Source organism: Astatotilapia calliptera, chromosome 22, assembly GCF_964374335.1.
Source record: "Astatotilapia calliptera chromosome 22, fAstCal68.1, whole genome shotgun sequence".
In the NCBI taxonomy this organism is placed as follows: domain Eukaryota; kingdom Metazoa; phylum Chordata; class Actinopteri; order Cichliformes; family Cichlidae; genus Astatotilapia; species Astatotilapia calliptera.
The window spans coordinates 8,440,707-8,460,198 of record NC_137442.1 but is presented as its reverse complement, the minus strand read 5'-3'; the positions used below and the strand labels follow the sequence as shown (position 1 = coordinate 8,460,198).

At 39.4% G+C, this 19,492-nt stretch overlaps 2 protein-coding genes across 3 annotated transcripts in view; one reads left to right on the top strand and one right to left on the bottom strand.

The window, feature by feature from the left end:
- nudcd1 (NudC domain containing 1) overlaps window positions 1-15,551 on the bottom strand; it is a 56,444-nt gene extending 40,893 nt beyond the window's left edge. Inside the window, exons 1-5 of the mRNA XM_026156004.2 lie at window positions 15,416-15,551; window positions 14,136-14,290; window positions 10,745-10,930; window positions 7,336-7,519; window positions 4,922-5,110 (exon numbers count right to left, since the gene is read on the bottom strand). Of these exons, the coding sequence (XP_026011789.1) occupies window positions 4,922-5,110; window positions 7,336-7,519; window positions 10,745-10,930; window positions 14,136-14,290; window positions 15,416-15,530 (829 nt within the window). The 5' untranslated portion in view covers window positions 15,531-15,551. The remainder of the gene's footprint in view (window positions 1-4,921; window positions 5,111-7,335; window positions 7,520-10,744; window positions 10,931-14,135; window positions 14,291-15,415) is intronic.
- On the top strand, window positions 15,458-17,472 carry LOC113014458 (transcription and mRNA export factor ENY2-2). 2 transcript variants are annotated; one of them, XM_026156006.2, is made up of 5 exons: window positions 15,458-15,596; window positions 16,058-16,132; window positions 16,236-16,306; window positions 16,401-16,475; window positions 17,199-17,472. In XM_026156006.2, exons 2-5 carry the CDS (start codon window positions 16,065-16,067, stop codon window positions 17,273-17,275), a joined length of 291 nt encoding a protein of 96 aa, XP_026011791.1. In that variant the 5' UTR covers window positions 15,458-15,596; window positions 16,058-16,064; the 3' UTR covers window positions 17,276-17,472. The 2 variants fall into 2 exon arrangements, with proteins under 2 accessions (XP_026011791.1, XP_026011790.1); XM_026156005.2 differs by lacking the exon at window positions 15,458-15,596 and adding an exon at window positions 15,671-15,954.
- The last annotated feature ends 2,020 nt before the right edge of the window (window positions 17,473-19,492 follow it).

Below are 19,492 nucleotides of genomic sequence, written 5' to 3'. Positions count from 1 at the left end.
CAAGACTTCCAGGCAGCGATCTAAAAGTCCAGAGGTGCACTGGAAGAAGATCTTGAAGGTGAGGTTTTCGACTATTCCCTTTAACCCCACTTTGTCCTTAATTTAATTACGATTAGAACCGCATGATTTTTCTCAAGCTGCAGTTTCTAAAACATGAGGTGTAAGTGTTTTATTATCATAACAATTAAATTAAAATATTCTTTCCTGTAAGCAACTCTTAGAACTACCAAATAACAATAAACATGTTTAAATGAAACAAAAAAGCAAGATTAGCATGAGCGAAATCATGTAATTGATGCGCAAACATCTCTGTACCAACCTTTTCATCTATAACAGCCATCATAAACAACATACGCTGATTATTGCCAAAGCCTGAGCAATTAAATTGTTCCAACTATGCAGCATCAAACCAACAGACCTGCTCCATATTTGGTGTAGATGTGAGAAACTAAGAGTTGTTCATTATCACCTTTTGTTGTCAACAAAGAAACTAACAAGGCAGGAGGAGGGTTGCCAAATCTTCCATTTCATTTTCCCAATCTTCTTTGCTCAGTGTTGATCTTTTTTGTTTATCTGTGTTGGAACTCAGTCAGCTGAAGTTTAAAATAATCCAGTTTTGTACGCCTATGCATCACTATAAATGACTGAACTCAAGGTTTTTGGTGTCCTTGTATCGGAATAATCATTTCCACCCACTTGTTTTGGACATATTCTCTGTCATCTATATACTTTTTCTATACCCACATCTCGTCTCCTTAACACAGCACCAAGTCACTTCTATCTTTTCTGCTCCCTCTCTCGTCACTTACAAGCCTCTTTGAACATGTCTCCTCTCTTGACATCTAATCCATTACCTTTTCTTCGAAAGGAGAAAGTAAGAGTGCTGATAAAAGGATTGCCTGAAAAGCTGCCATTACTCTGCTTCGGCACCATCAACATGCACTTTGCCCTCTCTGGGTCATGTTGTGGGTTTTTTTAATATATCTTTTGAAGGATAAGGTAGCTGTTTGTCTGCTTGTTTAGAGGTTGTGAGTATAACAGAGTTTAAAAACAAGAAAAGGGCCAAGATGGATACGAATGTTTAGTTCAATGTTTTTTTGCTGTAAAGTGGATCTATTATGAGCTTCCTTATTTTCTGTCTATATATGATGGATTCTCATACAAAAGATGGTCAAAATTTCAAATAATGTGCACAAATAAGCCCTGTCAACCAAAAGCTTCAAACCGCTGTAAATACTTAGTTTCAAAGTTTTCTCTATTCTTGACTCTGTATGATGTCATGTTGAAGGGATCAAATGTTAGGCTGACTTTATCCATCATCGTAAAGTCCAGGCTCACCTCCATATCAGCCTGTGTGACATCAGACGTTACATATTCAATAATCTCACTGCTCTCCTTGAACCTGTCTTTGTCTCTCTCCCCATTTCTCACCTGTACGACCGTTGTCCTCTGTCTTTCTAAAGACACAGATACGTTTACGTAGCCTACTGTTCTTCTTGAAACCAGCCCGAGTTTTCCACGACATTCCAGCAAATGTTAGAGGGCTTTCAAACCGATACAGGAAATGTTCCTACTTTTCATGACCATTCAAGCTTTTCTAATAACATTAAAAGAACATTTCGCTGCCTTTTCATCTTTACTTGTTTAATTTACGCCTTTATGTTCCTGAGCCGACGTCGAGAATCAATCAAAACACTTTAAATATCAATATGACACCTTTGACCACTCAACTTGTCTTAATTGGCTCCCTCACATGAAATATAGAAAAAGAAAATATTTTAGTGATGATTGAATTTAAGCCACATTATGCAAAATGCAGAAATTCCACAGTCACGGACACTTTATTAGGTACACCTTGGCTTGGACCCTGTTTTCCCTTCTGAACTCTTTTAATTTGTGATGGCACAGATTCAACAAGGTACTGGAAAGATTCCTCAGAGATTTGGAGCCACACTGACATGATAGCGTCATAAAGTTACTTCAGATCTGGCTGCGCATCCATGATGTGATCCTCATGTTCCATCACATCTCAAAGGTGCTTGTACTGGATTGAGATCTGGTGACTGTGGACGCTATTCGAGTACATCAAATTCATTGTCAAGAAACCAGTTTGAGCTGAATTGAGCACTGATATGAGGCAAAAATCACGACTCCAATGTTACTTTAGTAACCAGGATTAAAAATAAAATTAAATTAGAAATAACAAACAGGTAATTTTTATAATAATTTAAAAGTGAGTGGATTCTGTATACCAAATAACTTTTTTCCCACTGTCTAAAATGTGAGAACATGCAGCCCCTGAGTCAGAGTTAAAGAGTCTCTAACTGTGGAGCAGTGTGCAGACAGGGTTTATTTTCGGCATTATTAATTAAGTCATTCCATTACTTAACTATCTAATAAAATTATTCATGACTAGTATGCTGCAGGCCTACAGCAAGTCATCCAAAAAAGGGAAGAAAAAAAATCCCTCTCACTGCTGAATTAACTGAACATTTTAGTCAAAGCTCGTCAGCGAGACTGAGAGAATATGCTGAAGGCGTCTCACAGGTCCTGTGCAACAGGAATAAATGGCCTGGAAACACATCTGTGTACACAGACACAGATCACCTGACCTGACAGACCTCAGTCTGATTGGGAATATTCTGCCGCCCGCTCAGATGTTTCTATGGCGACAAGTGAACGAGTCGGTGTGCGCATTCAACCAGCAGCTCGGAAAGGTAATGAGCGAAAGAAGTCGACGTGACAAGCAAAAGCAACCGCGTAATGAATCTTAACCAGAAACAGTCCAATTACAGAAAAGGTGGGAGGGGTGGCAGTCGCACGTCTCATGGTGGAAGGCGGGAATGCCACTCGGATCTTTTATTTCACTTTCTGTCACCGTTTTAACAGATTCGCAGACAGCTTGACTTTCAGGTCAGTTTCAGACAGAATTTTTGAGACAAAAAATAATCATAATAAAAATACATCACTATAAATAGGATAAATGACAAGCCGTGTCACATTATTTTTAAGTGTTTTCTCACAGTCTCAAGCCTGAGCAGCACCGAGTCAAAGATTCTGATGAGGACAACGTGACTTTTCCTATATTAGGTCTGCACTCTGCACAAATTCTGTTGACAGAGATCAGCAGGGTCAGAAATGAGCGGCGGCACTGTGGTAAGGACAGAAAAAAAATGAAACAGGACTTCTGTTCCTTGCCAAGAGTTAAAATTACATGCACTTCTAAAGCATTGTATATTAAACAACAGCTCAACAGTTATGTACTATTACTGCTGATTTGGGTTTCTTGCATCTCAACACTCCTTGAAGAAGATGAACTTGTTTTTATTAATTAGGATTTATTTTGGAAAGTTAACTTCATGAGATAAAGTTTGTATTTTTCTCATTCTGACAGCTCAAATGCAAACACTAAAAAACTAAAAAGGAGCATTACACTTAGCTTTATTAGATACACATAGCTATAAGAATGCAGTCTAAAGCAGAAACCTCTGAGGAATAAAAAAGATGAATATGAAATGAAGCCAATACGGCAGGAGCCAACTACTGCAGTATTGAATTACACTTCTTTGAATGGCCAATTAAGCTGGCTGCAAATGTAAGTCCATTCTGATCAGCTCTCAGGCCGTGGTGAGTCTTATCGATAATAATGACGAATCAGTGTACAGAGACGAGGTACGACAGCGAACGGACTGCTGAACAAAACAGAAGAGACGATTGTTGACTTTAGAAGATCAGGGGTATCCACTCTCTGCTGGAAATATTGTAAAGGCCACAAAATTCCACAGTGTTCACCTGTCAAAAACACCAGCTTAATAGCCAAGAAGGACCAAGAGCGTCTCTCCTGCAAAGGCTGAGCAAAGTCCATCTCCTGCGCCCCCAGGCCTGTCGAGAGGTTCCTGAGCAGCTGCATCACTAGTATGGAAACTGCACAGTAACAGATCTCAAAGCACCCTGCAGTGCACAGTGAGAACAGCTGAGAAGATCATCCGAGGCTCTCTTCCCTTCATCACACACGTTTATTTTTCCACACAAACTGCATTTGAAAAACCCACCAGCATTGTGGATGACCCCACGTACCCCTCACACAAACTTTTACCCTCCTGCTATGTGGCAAGAGGTACCAAAATATTCAGGCCCTCACTGCCAGACTGTGTAACGGTTTGTTCCCTCAAGTCATCAGACAGCTCAATACTCAGGAAAGGGACTGGCAACAAAACTGCACAGACACACACACACACACATAGACTCCACTAAGTATTTGTACTCTGTATTATATTTTAATTATATATTGCCTTATATATCGCATCGTGTGCTCCTGGAGGAATGTTTTTTAATTTCAAGATGTACTGTATTATCTGTATGTTACCTATATAATAAACCTCGATTGGATTCTTTTTCCACAGGCCGTCGCTCTGATGAACACTTATATCACTCATATATTGCCTTTACTAAAACATCCAGTATACCTGCTGCTAAACTAAAGCTGCTGTATATAGTCTTTGTTGTGCATACATGTACAACTGTGAAGCTCCCATGTATATACTGTTTTTGTGGTATCCATCCATATTTATTAGTCTGTTGTGTTAAGTACATTGAAAACAATGGAGAAAAAAGGGCCTAATTCCTTGTGTGTGTACACATACTTGCAACAAAGATGATTATTGCTATGATATTGTTGAAATGACAGTCAAAGCTACTTTACTTGATTTTAATAACCCTTGTGTTGTCCTGGGGTCATTTTTGCCAGGATGTAGGGCAACAGGTGTATGGAAATCCCGAGGACATTACAGGGGTTAAATAAGCACCCTTAGAGCCTGAAACAAAGGCTACTACTTGTGCATTTAACGTTATAACAGCAGGCGCTGAGTAACATTACTCAAGCTGCTCGCTGGCAGACTTCCCAGCGGCACCTTTTACCCACCTGTCTTCTCCACCTCCATGGGCTCTGGCTCGGGCTGTTCCACAGGTCTACCATCCACATGTGTAAAAACGAATGGCTTCTCTGATGCCAGCATCAGTCCCTTCCCTTTGGGCTCCAACGCTGCATAGTGAGGCACCGACTTCCCCCTGAGGACCCTCCTCTTCTTCACCTCATACTTTTTCTCCTGACCTGCGTGTGGAAATCAAAGGACACAGTGATCCCTGTGTAAAGTAATCTTTTCTAAACTCAGACGGAGACCAGGAGGAGTAGAAAAACATCTCATGTCAAGAAGCACTGCATGTACAGAACTCCCAGCAGTCATTACAGAGCGTGCTCAAGCCACTTATATTAGAGGGGATTGTTTACTTCTGTAGGTATTTTGTGCAAGGTATTAGCTTTTCAAAAGATAAAGAATGTGCCTGCAACCTGATAGTCAAGCAAAGCAACTGTATCATGGTTCCTTTCCCTATTGGTGATTTGTTTTAATGGATAATGATGTCATCTTAAGGATAATGCATTTTTTTCCCCATTTACTCAGTAACTGCATCTTGGTGCGAGGATACAAGGATGTGTTGAAACTTTTAAGTGTAAGCTTTATGATCAGTCTGTAAGTTTATACTTATATTTTTTAAGTTAAAAGTTCATTTCAAATGTAGCGTTTATTCTATATCATCTCAAAATTACCAGTTTGAATGACTAAATTGAAATCTCTCTTTCATGGACAACTGACTGAGCTTCAGATTCAAAAAGCTGGAACCTGCAGCTGTTTATCTGCAGAATATAAAAAGGAGACCTTGTGACAAGAAGGCAGACCATTTGCTAAGCCAACAGGAAAAATAAATCTGTGTGAAAAGTGAAAAAGCAGCTCCTGGCTATTCTACATTAACATCATCCGCCACGCTGCCCTTCAGTAAGACCCTTCTACTGCTCCAGTGATTCTACTGGGCAGCTTCCAGGCTTGGGTTTGTGAATGTGAGCAGCACAGATTATCACTCAGTGAAGAAATCATGAATAAGTAATAAATGAAAAACATATACTCACTTTAGTATTTTAATATTTACATCTGGTGGCATTTTTATTAATATATGCATATATATGTTAATAAAGTAACTGTCATAGTGAGAAGGCTTTATCAGTATTACCTCTTGATTTTAATTCATGAATCTTTTACATTTCTACAAAATAAGCAATGTTTTAAACTATGCATTTAGCACTATTATATTTTAGCCTAAAATTAGTTTAAGATGAGAGGGGAAATGCTAAAACATCAAAAATGAGGTATCAATAAACAGTTTTATAATCTCTTATTTATAAATCATAAAGACAGCGTTAAAAGTTTGGCTCAGAAAAACCTGGGCATGAGTTTGATGATATGATTTTGTGCCCTTACACATGTTTTATTACAGTGATTCCCAAAGTGTGGGACGTGGCCACCTGGTGGGCCGTGAGGGTACTGCAAGTGGACCGCTGTAACAAAAGAAATTCACCTGGGAACTACACACAAGTACGTAAAGTTACATATTTATATAAATGTATTTATGTATCTAAAATGAATTAAAAAGTGGTAATAGGAGGTGGTTAGTTTGTGATATTACTCTCAATGCTCTTGTATTGATGTTTGTGTCCCGGTGGCAGGTCAGTCACACATTGGCCTTAACACTTTGCAAATGACTGGGTAGCATTAGCAATTTAATAGCCAACAGTGTATGGGGTTTATGTTTTTTAAAAAAATTTTCACGGAAATCCATCAGTTTCTCTTGTATACTGATTAGAGGGAAGAGTTAAGCTTGGGTGGGCACCGTGGGATTTTCTGGTTTTAAGTGGACAGCAACACTCTTCACTTTGGGAACGACTGTTTTATTACATGAAAAGTGACACTTCACAAAAGGTGGCCACCAGTCATATGTTTGAGGGGCTGGTGCCACTCCAAGTCCCCATTTGGCCATGTTCCTAGCCCAGACCAAATAGCCTTGATTAGCATTAGTAAAATATTAAGCAAATATCAAAGGGATGCATCTTTAAATCCAACAAAATGAAGAAGGGACTCTCGAAAGGCTGTCGTTTTTTTTCTACACAATATTTGACTCATCAGTCACGGTGGTATTCTTTCTCGGCAAGCACCGAGGACTTTAATGAAAATCTTTCTTGCCAATGTTTGCTTCAGAGTGCACTAATCTCATCTGGGACATAATATTTAAAGTCCATTAAAGGAAGAACATGACTAATACGCTATTACGGTTTAATTAAGAAGGGTTTCAGTTTTCTACTGAAACACTGTTAACAGAAAAAAAGGAGGCAAGGAAATTAAAATTAAATCACAGGCTTGAAACTGATATACTAATCATTTATGACACACTGGTCTTATCTTACTTCATGCTCGATTATCATACTCAGTCAATCATCGCACCACCCACCTTGTCCTGCAGTGTTGGCGACTGTGATCCACTCGAGAGACACTGAGTATCCACTTCCTTTGGTTTCCTCCGGGTCTTTCTGGACACGGAGCAGCAGAACCTCCATGCTGTGAACGCCAGCCTGGACGTGTGAGACGCTGTGGAGGATGGTGAAAGGTTCCCCCAGGTCTTCATTGAACAGTGGCTGCAGGCACAGTAACAAGATGATTTTTAGGAATCTAACAGGGTACTGCTGCCAGTATGGGAGAAAAAACTGTCACCAGAATTTTGCAAATGTAAATATCCTCTTGTACAGATATGCTAAGATAAAACGAGTGATTTAAAGTAAATGATCTGTAGTGCTACCAACACAAAGCCTCAAAATCCTACATCAAGTTGTTCTCAAGTTATCGTATTCACAAGAATTTCAGGTAACTTTAACTCCGACCTATGAGCTTGAGGTCAAAGTTAAAGGAATTCAAGCTCGTACAAGGTTTTTAGTAGATACACCTATGGGACCAAAATCCTAGGGGTCTTCCTGCTCAAGTTATTGCATTTATTCAGAAAACTTGACCTCTGACCTTGACTTTGAGATCTAGGTAATTGAAATTCAAACTTGTCGTGGATTTTTAGTAAACACACCTATGGCATCAATTTGAAGCTCCTACACTGCCTTGTAAGTATACCATACGAACGGCAGCACAGATGATCTAAAGTTTGTGATCATTGTTCAAGGTTAGTCTTTAGTCAGTCACACAATCTTCAAGACCACCAATCCCAGATGATTGGCGAGTGGTTGCTGAAGGTTGCTGGCAGTCATGTGAAATTGGTGGCTAAGAGATTATAGGGTGCTGCACCAAAAACCTTCTCATGATAGCTCTGATTGCTAGTAGACTGCCACAGTCGCCCATAATTTAATGGAAGATACCGAGTTGTTTGTCAAAACATCAAATCACCTTCGAACCACAGGCGATCAAAGCAGTCTGTTAGCAATCAAAGCAATCCCAATGACATTTGGAGTTGTAGAGGTCTTTACAACCAATTTCATCTAGTGACAGCCAGCAACCACTGGACTGCAAGTTAAAGAAATCAGTCGTGCAGCTACAAGTGAACAAACTATTTAATCTGCCACCCTGCTTTCATTGAGATTTATTTCGTTATTCAGCTCAAGCCTCTGTTACCTCTGCTTTATATAATCAATTGCTGTCCCAGACAGTCTGAATATTTGCCATGTACATTTAAATCTTCTTCGCAATTCTTGTTAATCATTTGAAACAAGTTAAAATGCAGCTGGAAATGTGACACAGTCTAAGCAGAGCTGTATTGTCTACTAAAAATAAGACTAGAATAGCTTTTGAATGAATTGACCAAGCAGAGATTTATCCTTGCATTATCTTTTAAAATGGAAGAAATGATAAAACGTAAATAGTTATACATATTAGTAGCTATAGGCACATGAATATAGCTGTGAGATGTTTTAATGGAGCATCAAGTGTTGCTAAATGGCTTTAAATGGTCTACTCTGCACTCGAAAACTGAGACATTTCTCTTTATTCTTCCAATAAAATGCTAATTCAAGCTAGTATTTCTAAATCAGGGTCTTCAGCTGTCTGGTTGAAGAAGATGATGCGATCCCAAGAAGCCCAAATTGAATGCATAAATATCTGGCTTATGAGACACTTTATTATTGTACACATGAAACACACACACACTAACATAGACTGAGAGATGCAGCGTGCTTTGGCTGGTGTCCCTAAGTGCTGAATCTTAAAAATAGAACTCTGGACGTCGGTAACTCGAGGGTTTAAATCTTCATTATAAATTCCAGTCTTGAACTTTGCCTTCACAAATGCATCAAGTGTCCCTGTTCAGAGAGGGAACTCTCATTTGTAACCATTCCCCACTGAATTCAGCATAAAGCGCACAAAGACTTGCTTCCTTACAACTACAATTTCAATTTCCAAAGCCCGACCAAGCTTTTTAAACACAGAACGCTTGAATTGCTCCGACAATATCCTCTGGGGAATAATTAGACATTCCATAATCAAAAAAATACAATTATTGGCTATTATCTTATTAATAAACTTCTTAACTTGGATATTCAGTTTAATGAAATGTGATAAATGTAAATATTTTAACTTTAAAGAGTACTGACCCTTTAAAATCTGCTCTCAAAGTACATCTACCTGTATTTTTCAGTGGTCCTGGATGTAGAGCCCATAAAGAGATAACAGAGTATGTTCACAATGGATGCAGAATTTTTCAAAGCGGTTCAATAACATCAGTGTAGCTGATCCACCATTATAAAGCTGTTATGTACTGTTACAGTTTTGACTTGGTTTTTCAAATGTCACTCTGGCCAAAGGAGGATTTTTTTCATTTAAATATTATCCCAGGTGTCTGTTCGTCATGGAGCCCAAGGCTGTCCTTTTTGGCCTTTGAGTTACTACTTACTGAATGTGAAATTTTTAGAGCACCATCTGCCATGCTCACAAAAAAAGACATTTCTATTATGAACAAATCGAGTGAAAAGATGGAGCCTTACAAAGTGTGACCATGTCTGAATACTCTCCGACTTGCCCATCTCGCTCTGATTTTCACCCAAATCCTTTCGCTTCCCACTGAAGTCCACTCTTGCAAACATATAGTTTCATAGTGCATGAAACTATTAATCACAGTCCTCAAATCAGTATTTAAGAGTCACCATAATGTTGCAAACATACACAGTGTCAGATTAGTTTGCGAAGGATGGCTAAGCTTACCAAATTAGGGTTTCTTTCCTTCGGTTGCTTGGGTATACTGTATTCCAGTTTATTCTGACAAAGCTAAGAATAACACATTTAATCAAGCAGTATTTCAACTAATACTTTATTTAATTGCAATCCTTTTTGAAAGGCCACCATCTGCTGACCAAGTTGGCTTTCCTTTTAGACCAAGAAGCTACGTCCATTTCTCATATATAGTTTATTACCGTCACCAGCAGAAGTGTCTCACTAGGACCACAGGTACATTAGAGCCCATGAACAGGTCAAGTTATGCCCAATAATTAATGTCTAATTATCTTTTGACTGACTACTAACCCAGCTTCTCTTGTGCAGTACTGACAAAGATATTTAGTGACTCAAAATTACATCATCAGAGACATTTGGACATTCAAAACACCTCCAATTTTGCCCAGTTTTGACCTAATTTATGACAGCTGTGAACACGCCAATGAGCTAGTGACTAACTGACTTAACAACTGTCAGTTGCAAATGCTAATAATTAATTGTGCTAAGCCAAGAAAGCAGAAGAAAAAGCAGCACCGGTATTACAATAGTACACAGAGGGAATTCAGGTTTGTGTCTTTTTACCTTCACTTCAGCGGCAAAAAATATTTCAAACACGTCTGTGCGTCACTTACAGCAGTAAACACCACGTCCATACTTACTTCCCACTTCATATGGGAGCTGTCTCCCCTCTTGCCTGTGCGGAGGAGGTACAGTCGACCGCTACCATCCGACAGAGCTGCCCAGGTCGCCGAGGTCAGGCTGAGGGAGGCGCAAAGACGATCCTCACACTGGCTGGACTCGACGTCTACACGGTAGACCTCTCTCGGCTTCCCCAGGGCGGTGTCCTGAATTCAGAACACAACAGTAAGCCAGTACTGCATTCATAAAAAAAGATTAGGCCATTTAGATTCATTCCTATCTGCAGAGGAAATCTCAGTGTGCTGGTGTATGAGAATGAAACAAAGTCATTGTGTATTTGATTACTTGATTAAGTCAGTGCATCAAATTTCAGAAACAACAGAAAAATGCCTATTTTAATATCTCAAAGTGCATGTTCTGTCCAGTTAACACTAAAAAAATACATTTATAATATGTTAACACCAATTACTGTACTGCTTGACTGTTAAGGGGAGGAGGGATGGATGGATGAATGGAATAAAGACCGGATATCAAGTAAGCTCATTTCAGTGCTCTAGATGGAGAACAACATGGCAAAACTGATTTTGTCACCACTTCAGTTTAGCATTAGAAAATATTGTAGGATACTGGGAAATATGTGATGCATGCACTCTTACAGCTAACATCCAATCAAACAATAAGAAGTCCAGTCATGAATCACAAAGACTCAAGACATTGAATAGGCGGCTCAACTCCAGAAGATGAAAAAGGTTGCTGCTTCCATCCCATAAGAGTTTTACAATAAGCATCTGGGTCGAAGACATAAAGTCCAAATGATTTTGCATTAATTTCTTACTGTCTAAAGTCTTATAATCTAAAGAATGGTACAATGAGTAAGAGAAAACATGTACCCATCAGGGACAGATACAGTTAGCAGCTGTCATGTGGCCACTCATGTGATTCAACAATCTGAAAGCCTTATTAGTAATAGATAGATATGCCACCACATGAGCATCACAAATTGCGTGAAGACAGAGTTTTTCAAAAGGACTGTGGAGAAGCTACCCCGTTGTTGCCATGGAGCGTGGCACGGCACATTATATCGCTACACCTTTGGTATCACTTTCTCCAGCATCCGTGCCGTTAATGCCCTGAAACGGAGTGTGAAACGTCTATGTGCAATGTGCCGAGCAACCGAGCACAAAAGGCTGAAGGATGATAATTATCATGTGATCACTGTAATTAGAATTTGAGCAACACTTTTCCATAAATTTCATTTAATGGTGCCACTGAAAACCAGAAACACTGTCTCGCAGGATTACAGTGTGATGATCATCAAAGAAAAAAACTCCAGTGAGACACCAATTATGTCTAATTATGGTCAATGATGACTAAGACATAAAAGAAGGCTCGGTGGAAAAGGTCATGAGAACGATTTTGCTCCTCATCTCAACATCTTGGTACGGGGTAACAATACCAATCAGAACCTTGAGTCAATTATATAATCGCTCCTGTGATTAACTGGAGACCTACAAGGGCTCATCCAAACTTTATGTGCTCGGGTGATTCATACGACAGACAAAAGACTGCACAGAAAGTTGTGGTTCACACTAAATACTAAGAGCCACGTTTATTCTGACATTTATTATTTTGCATCTTGACCAAGAATAAAAAGAGGTTAGAAATAATGTTATATAATTTAACATAACTTTTAAAACTCTTGTGTTTCACAGACATCCTTTCTCTTCCCACAACCTGCTGATGCTCAAGTGTTTGGTCACCACCTACTGGCACATCAGGCGCATAAAAATCCTTCACTGAATACACCATCACAACATCAGGTCCATAATATGAAACGTTATATAATGGAAACATAAAACAATACTATAAAACAAAGACCTAAATTTGCCTAAAATCATTTGCAAAGACTCCAAACTTAGAAGTGATTTAGGAAAACTCTCGATTACATAAATTCACATGGTGAGAGTTAGATTTCAGGTTAAATCCATTTGTCATGATGGTAAATTTAATCCTTGATCTAAATTATTATAATAAATAAAATTCTTCAGCTTCTACGATTTACTGTTATAATATATAATGGGAGCTCATCATGTCTGTGAATGCTCTACGATGTGAAAAATAAAATAAACTGCTTCACAGCATGAGGCTGTGAAAGCTATCAGCGTGTTGCTCTGCTGATGACGGTCGAGTAGACCCAACTTGCATTTTTCCAGCTCCGAAACACTTTAGCTATGATGACTTTGTCAATGCTGGGTTTATTATAAGATGTAACAGAATACTGACTAGAATCTTTACCCATGAAACATGTAACCAGCAGCTTTAATTACCTCACTGTTATTCTGAATTTGGAGCACATACTAATGGCACTAATGTATGCACATGATTGACCTGTGGCTCGTTTTTTCTACAGCTGCCAAACCAAACTGTTATTATGCTGGCAAGTTAACTACCATTAGTCAGCTGTAATTAACCACACAGTGTAATGCTTTAACTACTCAGTTTGTCTTAAGTGTTACATTAAATTTTATTCCTCTAACGCCTAAAAAGATAAATTAACCTTATTATGCAAAGCGCAAAGACTTTATTTAATCACCAGGATGAAAAAAAAGTGGCAAAGCTTCTTCTTTCTGCCAGTTTCTCCTCTGCTTAGGGAACTCCTAAGTAGACCCTGATTAATACGCTGTCAGGGCTGATATATTATGTATTAGCTATTTACCAATATATCAGTATCTGTAATTATAAAAACCAATAAACGTACATTTAAAAAGTACGGAAGAGACAGAAGAAAGGCCCTTTCAACCATGAGTGTTGTAAAGTTTTGTCAACCTGAGGGCAACACGTGTTTGGAACGCCACAAACAAACCAACCAAATGATGCGAACAGAGCGTAAACATTAATGTTTATATGTTTGTTTGTTTTCAAGGTGCCTGTATTTGTATAGCACTTTACTAGACCTTTTACACATCCAGTCATCCACCCATTCACACACACTGGTGATGGCAAGCTACATTGTAGCCACAGCCACCCTGGGGCGCACTGACAGAGGCGAGGCTGCCGGACACTGGCGCCACCGGGCCCTCTGACCACCACCAGTAGGCAACGGGTGAAGTGTCTTGCCCAAGGACAAAACGACCGAGACTGTCCAAGCCGGGGCTCAAACCGGCAACCTTCCGATTACAGGCGAACTCCCAACTCTTGAGCCACGATGACATTACATACTTGTGTTTTTGTTTGTTTGGTTTCTTTTTGCGTAGGAAAAACTCCAAGCAAACTGAGCACACTTACCATGTTCATGTGTGGAACAATGAGCAGCATCACGTAAAAATAGTGCAGTTGTGAATACACCTTAGACGTCAATGGAGGGGCAACAATCATAAATAGGCCAAAAAACAAGAGGATTTGCAAACTCACCAGCGTAACGGTGAGATTAAGGACCCGTCCTTTGCAGTCCACAAAGTAAACACTGTCCTCATACCAGGGGTCTAAATGCAGGTAATTATACATGCCAAAGGCACGCATGTGTTCCAGGGTGTACTGAGTATCCTTCAGCTTGACCTCCTCCACGGCTGCGGCAGATATGAAAAAGAAAAGATTAAATATGGCAGTAATCAAATTTCTGTTATTTATGTTTTTACTTAAAAAGCAGGTTAACCTTCTGCCTTTCCTACAGTTGCTTTGTGGAAAGTGTTACATATGTCTTAACATATCTTAATATTTCAACATTTTACTCTAAGATGAACTATTGGTGACAAAAAAACTGCAATTAACTATTTTTACAGCTACTATTTGTCTGAATTATTCCCACTAAATAAAGTATTGTTGTTGTTTTTTAAAGCACATTAATCACCTTGTAATATGCATACCTGCATCTACTGTGAGTGGATGTCTGTGCAAAGTGTAAGCACCTTTTTATATAAGTAAGACTGTATCCAAACCAATGTTATAATGAATTCTCCTGTTAGGCACACACTTCATAGATTCTTGATTTTTGGCCCACACTAGCTGTTTTATAATCTGGATAAGAGACGTAGTAGAAAACACCTGGATGCAACTCAGGTGAGCTCAGCTGGCCTGTTTCGATTAAAAGGAATTAGCAAGCTTTGGTATATGATTATGCAAAATATCGTTTTAATCACTAAAGTACATTTCTGGATCAGCAGCCCCACCAATTTAGTATTGTTCAAACTTAAGTTAAGATCTTGAAGTTAAAACACGTATTACAAAACTAACCTTATAACGTAAAGTAGGTGCAAGCTCCCTATGATTGTTTTTAAGTTATTTAAAATTGGTGCACTTGACTTGTCCTGGCAATATAAATGAGTTATGTATGTGTATGCAGTTCAAACTGTAGTAATTAGTCACTTCAGCGTTAATCTGTTAATTTTCAGTGGTTTAAACAATGCTATTGTTCAGATTTTTCTTAGTGATCATGTGAAAGCTCATTAGGTTACAGTGGTGGGCCTTAAGATCTCATTCTGAGCCACTGAGCTACAGATACAGTTGCCAAAATATTATGTAGCATCAACAGCTGACGTCGTCACGTAGTGGCAGCTAATAAAATGTCTGAGATAATGTCAAATAACTTACATTGCTATTCCTATTTAATGTTATACTGGACAGAAGTTATACTGGACCTTTATCAGGGCTAGGCTAGCACACTTGCTAACTGCACTGCATTAAGTTTTTCTCACCAGCATCCAGCTCTATGTTGTACGTCGGTATGGCGTCCAAGGATAACCTGTAACTCTCAAAGTTTGGGTCCAGCAGGTCTCTGTTGACCTTTAATGAGTAGTTAGACGCAGTCATGTCTTTTTCAATGAGACTGGCTTATTGACAAGTTGATGACAGCCTGTATGCAGCAAGAGGAGGAGGGTGAGGTGTAGCCAGCGTGATACACATTTCCTGTGTTTTCGTCATTGTTTTCTCACACGGAGCTATTTTACGGCGGACAAAACCTCCCAGGGCGCAGGGGAAGTTGAGTCCTGAGCTAATTTCTCTTGAAATGCTTAAGTAACTGTTTTAATGTAGTGTTTTCAGTTTAAATGTATTGTATTATATTTGTTGTTATTAAACAGGTATTTTGAACACTAATGAGACTATCATTGGTTATTCAGGTTGACGTTGAAAGATTAACCGCTCCAAAGCCGGAACTTTTAAGCGTTGAACGTTTTTAGACGGTTCAGTTGCGTAAAGGGACCTTATGTTCCCCAGCTGACCCTTCTCGATAACGGTAGCGGCTACCTGATAGGGGGCTAAATTAGACATTATAATATATGTTTTTATTACTCTCTTTCTTCCGAGCTGACTGTGTCGGTGTGTGTTTTTAATTTCAGGCGGATCATGAGCAAAGATTCCCAGATGAGGGCTGCAATAAATCAGAAGCTGATAGAGATGGGGGAACGGGAGCGGTAAGCGAGTCTTTCGCTGCAGTGATTTGATGCTGGATGGTTTGGCGTGGTTTTGAATTGCACAGATTAAGCCACATAATGTGAATTAAATGTGTGGCCGCAGGTTGAAAGAGTTGCTCAGAGCGAAGCTGGTGGAGTGTGGGTGGAAGGATCAGCTGAAAGCACACTGCAAAGGTATTTGACTTGTTCTTATGTTTGTGTCCGGTGATGCTGTCGTGGTGCTATAAAAACAAAAGTCACTAAAGTCATTACCTCCCGTTTGAGCCAGATGTGATCAGAGAAAAGGGCCTGGAGCATGTCACAGTGGAGGACCTGGTCACAGAGGTCACACCAAAAGGCAGAGGTACAGTACAGATGTTCAAACGCAACAGCAGGGGGAGGAAGACTGTTAGAAGTGATGAGCATACTCATTTGCATCGTTGGTTTAGATGTACAAGTCAATTTATTTATTTAGCACTGCACATAATCTTTAATACATCTTTGTGCATGCTAACTAACAAACTGCTAATGTTGTAGGTCAGCACTACTTATTGATTACAGCTCTTACAATTTCAGGTTTCCCTGATATACAGTCTTGAACCACCCCTCACTCCTTTATATTTTTCTTCCAAGGAGCCAGACGCTGTATTTTCTCTAAACTGTTTTGAACTGGTCTTCAGTAGTAGTTCTTCAGACTTTCTGAAGGTCTTTCAGAGTTTGTCTTTGGACATTGACTGCCCATTTGAAGATGCCTCAGTCATTTTAAATGAGCTTTAGCCTAGAGAAGATGGCAGTGTTTCTGGATCATTTTCCATTATTTGGGCATATTGGATATTAACCATTATTCGTGCATGGCATGGTGATTTCTGGAAATGTTTCTGAGCTTCGTAGGAAGTTTTAGAGGGAGCTGGTGCCTCTTAAAAGTCATATTTTATCTACCAGGCCAACACTATAACATACATAGAAAAAAATATTAGAAACAGCTGACAGGATGACAACTTCTGACAATAAAAGTATCGTGTTGTGTGAGTATGTAAGTTTCTATTTTGTGTTCTGACTTACCTCTCTTCATCTCTTTCCTCTGCAGCACTTGTACCAGACAGTGTGAAGAAAGAACTCCTCCAGAGAATCAGAGCTTTTTTAGCTCAACATGCAACCTTGTGAATGACACACTTCCCTTTTTTTTTTGTTTGTTTGTTTGTTTGTTTTTACTCACAGTTGATCCACGAGTGAAATCCAAACTGTTGTTTATTGTGTTCATTTTAGTGCTAATTTTATTTTTTATTGTGTGTTTTCATATTGATTTTTAGTTTATGCTGCAGTTTTGGAGAAGAAAAATAAAGTCATGCCTATTTTGGTCATTCTTGTTGTAATTGCTACCTGTCTGGTTGATCAAAACCCAAAAGTGCAGACAAATTAAGTCTTAGTGCAAAAGGCAGTGGACACCCTCGACCGGTCCCCAATCTGTTGCCCATGTCGAAAAAACAAAAACTTATAATTGCATCATAAACTTTGAAATGTTATTTATTTACAGTTGTTGAGAAAATACACCCCAGAAATAATAATGTTGATTGGCAGTAGGTTTTATGGATCAGGAGTTAATAAAAAATGATCTGGTCTTAAACACATCTTGAAATTAGATAAATATTATCTCAGATAAATAACAAAACATAACTTGCTACACAAAAAATACAAAAAGAGTGTGAAAAAAAGTACATCATTACTGCCTCCATAGGAATTAAGAGGCTAAGCAGCTGCTAATCAAATGCACTTGAATAGCTGATCATCAGCAAGTGTGAGCACCTCTATAAAAGTAGAAGTTTTGGCCGTTCCCTGCTCTGGAGCTTTCAGGTGTGTGTTAATGCAGTGCCATGGTGGAAGGACATCAGCAATGATCTCGAAGAAGCACTTGTTCCAACAGTCTTGGAAGTTTGTAAAGGATATTTCTAAACATTTTGAAGCTCATCATTCTACGCTGAGAAAGATTAGTCAGTCACAAGTGGAAAATACGTCATAGCGTTACTATGAGAGGACATCCCAGCAAATTTTCCCCAAGGAGTAATGCTTAGAGAAACTTTGATATATGAGCTACAGCTCAGACTCTACAGGCCTCATTTAGCTTGTTAAATGTTAAATTCTCAATTTGCTGTTCATACCGCCGTAGTGCAGGCAAAATGAAAGGGTGTTTGTTCAGGGTCTTAAAAATATTAGAACACACGCACACACACACAAACATCATGGAAACACCCCACTCTGCACAATCAGACACACATGCATCCCAGATGCATCACTGTAAAATAGTCTCTTTAAAAGAAAAAAAAAAGATAACTATATAAATAAAGAACTGAGTAAGAAAGATAACTAATTAAAACTAATTCTAAAGACTTCTGGGTATAGTACTGTACATAACCAAATCAACAGTTCAGCATTCTAACAGCTTGTGGGAGGAAGCTGTTGGAGGCTTCCTCCAACAGCTATAACCGTTTGCCTGATGGCAACAGTTCAAAGAATTGAGGGAGTGTGAGGAGTCATTCACCATTTTCAGTGCACTGCTCCTGCTGTGGCTCTCGAAAAGCTCTTGGACAGAGGGGAGGGAAACTCCAAGGGCCTTCTGAGCTGCTCTAACTATCCTCTGCAGTGCTGTTTTGTCTGACATACTGCAGTTGGAATACCACGCTGATATACATGTACCGTATGTCAGAACATGCCTCTGTCAAAAAGTCCTGAGGATGCTGGAGGGGACAGAGGCTTGTTTCACCCAGTCCCTGCTGGGCCCATTTTCTGATCACTGAGATGCTCTTGTCCCAGCTCAGGTGCTTCGAGATCTGAACACCTAAGAACCTGATGTCTTCTACTCTCTCCACTGGGCAGTCGCTGATACTGAGAGGAGCGTGCTGGATCCGTATCTTCCAGATTATTCACTCTACACCAGCCCACAAGACGTTCAACTTCTTTCCTGTACATTGATTCATCATTTCTGCAACCACCACTGTGATATCATCTTCAAACTTAATAACTAGCTTCCCCTCATATCTGGATACACAGTCATGTGTTAACAGCATGAACAACAGTGGCCTGAGAACACATCCTTGAGGAGATCCAGCGCTCAGCATGGTGGGTTTGGAGATGTTTCTCCCAAGACATGTGTGGTGTTCAGCCCCAGTAAGTGGAGTTTCTCTAGTAGTCTCTGTGGAATGGTGCTGTTAAACACTGAGCTAAAATCAATATATTGGAGTATGGCATAGGTCCAGATGGGGGATGTCTGAGTGCAAGGTGGTGGTTAATGCATCCTCTGTGGAGTGGTTAGGATGATAAGCAAACTGGAGCAGGTCAATTGATGCAGGAAGGGTGGCTGTGATGTGTGGTTTGATAAGCTGTTCA

Excerpts from the sequence above, each read along its gene's own strand:
- LOC113014458 (XM_026156006.2), top strand. The coding sequence starts at position 16,065 with ATGAGCAAAGATTCCCAGATGAGGGCTGCAATAAATCAGAAGCTGATA. Across the intron at positions 16,133-16,235 it reads GAGATGGGGGAACGGGAGCG|GTTGAAAGAGTTGCTCAGAG; the intron begins GTAAGCGAGTCT and ends GTGTGGCCGCAG. Across the intron at positions 16,476-17,198 it reads GGTCACACCAAAAGGCAGAG|CACTTGTACCAGACAGTGTG; the intron begins GTACAGTACAGA and ends TTTCCTCTGCAG.